Source organism: Lepidochelys olivacea, assembly GCF_965140295.1.
Source record: "Lepidochelys olivacea isolate rLepOli2 genome assembly, chromosome: 23".
NCBI lineage: Eukaryota > Metazoa > Chordata > Testudines > Cheloniidae > Lepidochelys > Lepidochelys olivacea.
In genome coordinates, this window is record NC_140433.1 from 834,866 (window position 1) to 843,314 (window position 8,449).

Below are 8,449 nucleotides of genomic sequence, written 5' to 3' on the forward strand. Positions count from 1 at the left end.
GCCTGCTGCTCCCTGGAGAGAGCGTGTGTGCGCACGCAGCTGGGTAGAGACGTCTCAGGGTCTGTATCCGTCCAGCTTCCCACCTGCTGGCACCTGTAATGCCCAGCACAGGTGCCCAAGGTGCCCCAAATGCCTGAAATTGGTGCCTGAACTCATGCAAGATTCATGTGTATTTGTAAGGTCTTTGAGGCAGGGACTGTGCTGTTCTGGGTCCGACGGGGCCCTGATCTCGGTTGGGGTCTGGGCAGCGCCCAGCGCAACGGGGCCCTGATCTCGGTCGGGGTCTGGGCAGCGCCTGGCCCGATGGGGCCCCGATCTCGGTCGGGGTCTGGGCAGCGCCCGGCATGACGGGACCCTGATCTCGGTCGGGGTCTGGGCAGCGCCCGGCGTGACAGGGCCGCGATCTCAGTTGGGGTCTGGGCAGCACCCGGCGCAATGGGGCCCTGATCTTGGTCGGGGTCTGGGCAGCACCCGGCACCTACAGGGCCCTGATCTCGGTTGGGGTCTGGGCAGCGCCCGGCACGACGGGGCCCTGATCTCGGTTGGGGTCTAGGTAGTGCCCAGCACCTACAGGGCCCCGATCTCGGTTGGGGTTTGGGCAGCGCCCAGCGTGACGGGGCCCTGATCTCGGTCGGGGTCTGGGCAGCGCCCGGCCCGACGGGGCCCTGATCTCGGTTGGGGTCTAGGTAGTGCCCAGCACCTACAGGGTCCTGATCTCGGTCGGGGTCTGGGCAGCGCCTGGCCCGCCGGGGCCCCGATCTCGGTTGGGGTCTGGGCAGCGCCCGGCATGACGGGGCCCTGATCTCGGTGGGGGTCCGGGCAGCGCCCGGCATGACGGGGCCCCGATCTCGGTCGGCGTCTGGGCAGCGCCCGACATGACGGGGCCCCGATCTCGGTCGGCGTCTGGGCAGCGCCTGGCCCGACGGGGCCCTGATCTCGGTCGGGGTCTGGGCAGCGCCCGGCGTGACGGGGCCCCGATCTCGGTCGGGGTCTGGGCAGCGCCCGGCGTGACGGGGCCCCGATCTCGGTCGGGGTCTGGGCAGCGCCCGGCGTGACGGGGTCCCGATCTCGGTCGGGGTCTGGGCAGCGCCCGGCGTGACGGGGTCCCGATCTCGGTCGGGGTCTGGGCAGCGCCCGGCGTGACGGGGCCCCGATCTCGGTCGGGGTCTGGGCAGCGCCCGGCGTGACGGGGCCCCGATCTCGGTCGGGGTCTGGGCAGCGCCCGGCGTGACGGGGCCCCGATCTCGGTCGGGGTCTGGGCAGCGCCTGGCCCGACGGGGCCCCGATCTCGGCCGGGGTCTGGGCAACGCCCGGCCCGACGGGGCCCCGATCTCGGTCGGCGTCTGGGCAGCGCCTGGCCCGACGGGGCCCCGATCTCGGTCGGCGTCTGGGCAGCGCCTGGCCCGACGGGGCCCCGATCTCGGTCGGCGTCTGGGCAGCGCCCGGCACAGCGGGGACTCTGTTCTTTAGGCACTGTTGCAGCAGAGATGACAAACAGCAGTCGTCCTAACTGTGCAAGCCACAGGACTGTGGTCTCAGAGGACAGGGACACAGTTCAGGTTTGTGAGGCAGTGGGACGTGTTATTTGCCTCTGGGGGAAGCCTGGGGTCAGAGCTAAGGTTATTCTCACCGAAGGGACAAGGAGAAGGGGCGTCTGGAACCAGCATGGTCCCCTCAGTGTCATGTTTCATCCGCCCCGGGAGGCGTGCGGCGACGCAGCCTGCGTGAGGCCTGGGCCCCGGAGCCACCGGCAGCTCAGCCATCGGGCCGGGCGGCTTTAGGGGATTCGCCCTGCTGGAGTGACGCTGCTCTGTGCCATCCACCCGCCTTGCCCATGGCGCGGGGGCAAGACCTGCCGTATCCAGTGCGGGGAGGGGGAGGGTCACGTGGCGGAAGGGGGGTGCACATGGTAGGGCTGCACTGGGGGGCGGCAGGTTCTAAATGTCCCCTCGGGGGGGCCAGGGACTGACTTGAGCGGAGTGTTTTCTTCTGCCCAGCAGGGCTCCGACTAACTTCATCGCGCGTCCCAACCAACCGCCCTCCGCCCCAGTTCTGCGGGGTCCCGGCTCCCGTGCACCCCGCTCCCCACATTCCCACGCAGCACTATGCCCCGGGCAGCCCAGGCCCCCTTTCCCTCTCACGGATCCAGCAGGCCCCCCACTCTCTCCCTGCCCTAAGCCCCCAGCCCTCACCCCATGTAGCCCCATGCCCCACTGTGCGCCCCCACGATCCATGCATGCACCAACCCCTCCCTCCCTCTCTCAAGACCCTAGCGCACCCGCGGCACCCCCGGCCCTATGCGTGCACCCCCACAGCCCCGGGCATGCAGCCTGCACCTCTACCCTGCTCCCCAGGTACGCACCCCCCATTCCCTGGCACCCCCGGGGCTTGCAGCCCCATGCGCACCCCTCCTGGCGCCCCCATTTCCCTGCACCCCCATGCACCCCTCCACCTCTAGAGCCCGGACACCCCCGGACGCGCATCCGGCACCCCTCCCCCCGGGGGATCCCCGCTCGCCCCAGACGCCTGCACAAGCCCGAACTTGCCCGCGCGGGGGCGGGCCGGCGCTGACGTCACGGCCCGGGGGGCGGCGCCAGCCTCGAGCCCCGGGAGCGGCCGGGGTCCGCGCGCGACTTGCTGTGGCTTCGCTGGTCCCGGTGCAGCCGAGCTCCCCGCGCCCGCCGCGCACAGTCGGAGCCTCCGCGGGACCCAGCGACCCCCGAGCCGCCCCGGGAGGGTTCATGCAGCTGCAGTAAGCGAGGCCCGGGCGGTTGAGCAGGGTCCGGAGGCGGCGGGGCGCGGCGCGGGTGGCGGGGGCAGGCGCCCGCGGCACATGGAGATTGTTTTGGTGCCGGGCGGGGACGCAGCCGGGGCGGGGCCCGGGTGTCTTGGCTCGGTCCTGCGGAGGGGCAGCGCCCGGGGCGTGGGGCGGCGTTGGGGGGACGCAGGGCAGGGATTGCTAGGAGAGCTGGGGCTCGGGGGTGTCCGTGGCTTGGGGGGCAGTGTGTGGGGAGCTGGGGGGTCCGGTGCCTGTGGATGGGGGGGCAGATGCCCAGCCCCCCTCGCCACCCCCAGATCTCTCCTGAAAAGCCTCCGCCGGTTGCACCAAACCCCGTCCGGGCTGAGCCGGGCCGGGACCTGCTGGCACCCGGCGGGAGGGGGGTCGGGCACCGTCGGGGCTGCCTGGGTTTGTTTACAAACATTGGTGTCGCCCCCCCCCCCCGCCCGCTCTGCGGCGACCCCTGGCGGGGAGCGCGGGCCCCTGCGCCCCGGAGGCAGCCGGCCGCGGTCCCGGTCCCCCTGCCCGGGTCCTGCCCGGTCCCCTGACCGCCCCGTCCTTTGCCTTGCAGAGCTCACCGAGCGCCATGGCCAGACCACTGCAGGAGGGGAGCCGCTCTGAGCCGACAGCCGCCCTGCCAGGGGACCCAGCCTTCCTGCTGGGGGGGCCGGTGGCCGTGCCGCCCGCCGTCTGCCCGGGCAGCCTCGCCCTGCCACCCCGGCTGAACTGCGGCCTCTGCCCCGACGGCCCCACTCCCTGCTCGCTCTACCGCTGTGTCCGGGGGCCGGAGCCCCCCAGGAGCCGCAGCGCCGGCAGCGGTGCCCGGCGCTGGGACGCCCCCGAAGCTAGCAGGACCAGGAGCAGCAGGGCACATGGTGAGTCTCCCTGCGAGTGCCCCCCCTACCCGGCACGGCATCTCTCTCCCTGGGGACCGGCACGGCCAGAGGGGGTGGAGAAAGGGGCAGGAAACCCAGCATTGAGGGGATGCCCTGCCCTGGGCATGAGACTGCCTGGCCCTAGAGGTCAGCTCCTGCCCTGAGCGGCCCCCGCCTTTTATAGCCGGGGCATCTCTGGGTTCCCACTCCTCCCTGAGGGGCCGGGGCAGCTGCCCCCTGTGGCCACAGCTGCAGCCTAATCGTGCCCCCCGATTGCAGGTGCCAGTGGGTGCCATAGGCAGCCTGTGGCCAGGGCAGGCTCGGTCCGGGCAGTGGTTCTGGGAGGGGTGGCATGTGCCGGGCACGGTGAGCTGGGCACATGGCTGCCCAGCCCCGTTGTGTCTGGCACCAGCTCTGGTTGTCTCCTCCCTAGACAGGGACCCTTCCTTTGGAGCCCTGTGGGGTCACAGGCAGGGCAAGTGCCAGGCCCTGATCCTCCGACCCCAGGACTAAGGCAGCCTGGGAGAATGAGCCAGGCCACGTTCTGACTCGCCCATGCAGCGCAGCTGAGCTCAGGGGAGTGGGGGCAACCCAGATACCCCCAGCTAGTCTCCACCCCCACCCTAGTGCAGTCGCACAAGCACCAAAGGGACAGGTCCAGTGTCACCTGTCGTGCAGGCTGATGCACCATCAGAGCCCGCGGGGCTCGGGGGTGGCCATGCTCCCTTGTGCTGCACTGGTCCCTGGGTTTTCCTGTGGGACGCCCCCCTCCCCCCCCGCGCCCCCAGCTGCCACACACCATTAGCCGTGGCCCTGCTAGCCCCTGCCGGAGACTTCCCGTGGTGGCTCGGAGTCGCCGTGCTGCCCCAGCCCGGCAGGATCTGTGTCACCATCCGGCTGGGGCTCCGGCAGCAAAGCCAGCGACGACAGGCTCCCTTGCCGCATGGAGCTGAGACACCTCGTGTCTGAGTAAACAGTGCACGGCCCCAGACCGCGCTGCTGACTCATGGCTCTCCTCCCCCAGGGCGCCGTCCGGCTCACTTGGCTAACGAGGGGCTGCTTGTTAGCCGGCGGGAGGCAAGGAGCCGGGCAGGCAGATGGCAGAGTGTGATTGTGGGGATGGGGAGGTCGACCCGGGCAGCTCAGTTGGGCTGACAAGCTCGGGCATGTCCCAGCCGGGCAGAGTTTACATCTCTGCAGGGCTCCCCCCGGGTGCCATGCCAGGGGGGCTGGGTGAGTCTCCACGGGCAGTGCAGCTCTAGGCTGGGCATGGGGCAGGTCTGTACCCCTTGCCCCCAAGCTTCGCACTGCCATGGTCACGAGGCTGCAGGTGCCAGGGCCCCGGGGCGGTGACCGAGGGCAGAAGGCATGGCCAGAGCAGCCGCACGCGCCCGTTGCTGAGCTCAGGCCGGGGCGCTGCCAGAGGTCGGTTGAAACGGGCATCCCGCAGATCAGCTGGGAGATGGGGCTACTGATCCGCTGGCCTGGGGCCGCCCCCCCACCCCGTACACGGGAATTGTTCTGGGCTTTCCTGTTGACGAGCGCTGGGGCCTGTGTCTATCGGGAGCCGTATCCTGGCCCGACCCCTCTGGGCCCGACGCCAGCCCTGGGAGCGAGGCCTCAGCAACCATTCACCGGCCGCTGCTCCCCATGGGGTGAGGGTCAGAGCCCCCTGCCACCCCCGACCTGCTGGGGAAGGTCCTGCCCGGATTTGGGGTGTCAACCACTGGGGGGAGGGCGGGCGCTGGGCTCACCTCTTTCCTGGGAGGGGCCGTTGGGGCACCAGCCCTGCAGCCTGCCCCCCCCGTGGGTCCTGCTGCCCTGACCGCTTGGATCTGCCACCCCACAGGAGAGCTCCAGCCCATGCAGGATGAGGGGCCCAACAGAGAGCAGCCCCCCACAGAGCCAGCCCCAGAGGGCGCCGTGTCCAACGGCCGCCTCCCCAGGGAGCCCCTGGACCCGGAGCATGCGCTGGGGGCCCAGCTGCGGCGCATGGGTGACGCCTTCCACCAGGCCCACGAGAGGCAGGTGAGTCCCATCGGAGAGACCGGGGTGGTGGGGGAAGATCAGAGGGGGCAGGGGGCGGTGCCCAGGGAAGGGAGCCTGGGCTGTGGGTGGCGATCCTTGAAGGGAACCTGTCCAGCCTAGGGGGGACTCTGGTCTTGCTGCTGGGGTAGCGAGCTCAGGGCAGAGGGGCCCAGCTTCTGCTGGAGTCTTGCTCCACGGGCTGGGGGCTGGAAAGGGTTAGTGGCCCTCCCAGGGAAAGAGAGGTGGTAATAGAACCCAGGAGTCCTGGCTGCCAACCCTCCTGCTCTCACCACTGCGCCCCACTTCCCTCCCAGAGCCAGGGGTAGGACCCCCCCCCCGCACGCTTGTGCTGATCCAGCCCCCAGCTGGCCTGCAGGCACGGGAATCTCACACCACCCCTCCCCGTGCGGAAGGGGCGGTTGGGCAAGCGAGCCGCTGAGTCACCAGCTATAAATAGCACTGGGTATATAAGGCCAGGGAGCGAGCGGCAGGCAGCTTAGTGTGAGCATGGGAGAGGCAGCCTGGCTCCCCGACCAGCCCAGCGTAGCTGGTCAGCCCCATGCCACCCCCGCAGCAGGGCGCCCTGACCGCCCTCTGGGGCAGCTGCGGGACTGGGAGGCTGCCTGGGGCTACGGCCAGCCCTGGGCGCCCCAGGGATTTAGCAAACAGGCAGCCAGCCCCACTGGAGCCTGGTGGTTAGTGCAGGGAGTCCAGTGCCAGCCGTGCCCGGAGGCCTTTGCCAGAGGGCCAGCCCCATGGGGAGCGGGGGGTTCTGCCTGGCTGGGCTGGGGGGGGGGGGGGGCAGAGAGTCCTGCTACAGGGCTAACTTGGCCTCTCTCTGTCCTCCCAGTGGCAGGAGCGGCAGCGACAAGGTGCCCTCTGGGCCCGTTTCTACCACTTCATCTCTCAGCTGCTGGGCGCCCTCTACAACATGCCCGTGGACGTGATGGCCGAGCTGCAGCCCAACTAGCCCGCCCAGGGGCCGGAGCCGTGGGGGGAGACCAGCCCCCAGCGCAGACTACGGAGCCTCTTGGCAAAATGTAGCAACTTCCAGAGCTCATAACTGGTTCTCGTAACCAAAAAAATCCCCCCCCCCACGCAAGCCATGGCTCCTGCGGGCTGGGCCCCAGGCTGCTGCCCCGACCGCGAGCACTGTATTTATTTATTTATTTCCGAGTACTGAGTGGGAGCCCTGCACAGCAGGGATGTGCCCGCAGGGCCCCATGATGGGGAGCGGCCGCAGCAGACGCAGCTCTCAGCTGGTGCTCCAGGGACTCAGCCCCCCCTCCCCCCCGCATTCCTCTCGGGGAGCGCCCTGTGTCTGTGGCGGGGGGGTGGCACATGACAGCCCCAGGCATTGCCTCTGCCTGCAACCCCAACTCCCCTCGGGGCAGCAGGAAGTGCTGGGGCTCCAGCAGCAGGGAAGGCAAACTATGAAGGGGGGGGGGGGGCTCAGCCAGCCGTCTCGCTGCTCCCTCCCTGCCTGCAGACCGCTGGGCGTCCTGAGAGATCTGGGGGAGGGGGACCTGTGACCCCCCCTGCCCTTGCCACATTGGCTCTGGTGCCACCCCCTCCCCACGCACAGGTTGCTGGGGGGGGGCAGGGGGGCACTGCTGCCAGGGCTTCGGGCATGGGCAGCCCAGAGCTCTGCCGTGCCCGGGGGGTCAGGGCAGGTGAGGTGCTGGCCAAGGTTCACCGCAGGGGGAGCCGTGGGCGTGCTCAGGTGGGCGGGGGAGTGGCAGTCACACACTGTAAATACTGCACCGAGCGGCACACTGTACAGGGGGAGAGGTGCTGTACATATGGGGACACTGTACATAGGGGGACGCGCTTGCTGTACATGACCAGTGGCTTTTTTTTGTACGTTTCCTTTTCAATAAAACTGGATTTAAGCAAAGAGGCACCTGCATCTGTCATTCCCAGCGGTGGGGGATCCCCAGCGCCCTTGGCCCGGCCACTTTCAGGGGCTATTTCAGAGCTAGGTCAAGGCCAGTTTTAGAACAGGAAGCCACATGCCGACTTGGCCCAGCCAGGGCCCCTGCCCGCGGAGCCAGAGCTGGGTGTGGAAAGGGAATGGCTGCCAGGGGCCTCTAGCTTCACCCATCCCAGGGCACAGTCCCGCACCACCTGGGGTGCAGCATGGCCCAGACTTCTCACCCCAGGCCCCCTCTGCCTGACCCCACCTTCTTCCAGCGAGGGCCAGGGAGCAACCGACCCCCCACAGTGCCAGCTTTGGGGAAGGGGCAGCTGGCTCTGTCTGGAAGCACAATGGGGGTGGGGGCATGTGGAAAACAGCAGTGCCATCCCTGCCCTGGGCCCCCTGGCTGCTGGGCAGCCCAGGAGTTACAGGAGCCCTGCAGCACGGCCAGCCCTGGCACAGGGGGTGAGCCCAGACCCTGGACTCAAGCCATGGCTTCCCGGCCCCCTCCCAGCTAAGTGCCACTTAGCTGAGCTATTTTAGTCCTAAGTGCTTCCTAAAGCTCAAGATAGGCGCTGCGGGCCGCTCCCCTGCACCAGCCACCCCGCAGCTCTGCGCAAGGAGGCTGGCCAGGGGTGAGGGGCCTGCCCTACACCGGCCTGGTTGTGCCCTTTCCCCTGAGCCATGGCTGACAGGAGATGCACAGAGGCAGTTTCCCCTGCAGCAGGGCAAAGCAGGGCCCCGGCCAGCAGTAGCTGGTGGGTCGGGAGCAAGACCAAGGGGGCCTGGGCCCAGCAGCACCGGACAGCTTGGGGTGCGTTTACAGCAGCATAGCGAGGGGGGTGGCGG

At 69.5% G+C, this 8,449-nt stretch overlaps 1 protein-coding gene across 1 annotated transcript; it reads left to right on the forward strand.

The window, feature by feature from the left end:
* The first annotated feature begins 1,432 nt into the window (after positions 1 to 1,432).
* Positions 1,433 to 7,571, forward strand: BBC3 (BCL2 binding component 3). The gene is made up of 5 exons (XM_084612508.1): positions 1,433 to 1,559; positions 2,001 to 2,752; positions 3,351 to 3,654; positions 5,504 to 5,682; positions 6,533 to 7,571. The coding sequence occupies exons 3-5, from the start codon at positions 3,366 to 3,368 to the stop codon at positions 6,650 to 6,652; spliced, it is 588 nt and encodes a 195-aa protein (XP_084468634.1). The 5' UTR covers positions 1,433 to 1,559; positions 2,001 to 2,752; positions 3,351 to 3,365; the 3' UTR covers positions 6,653 to 7,571.
* Positions 7,572 to 8,449: the final 878 nt, after the last annotated feature.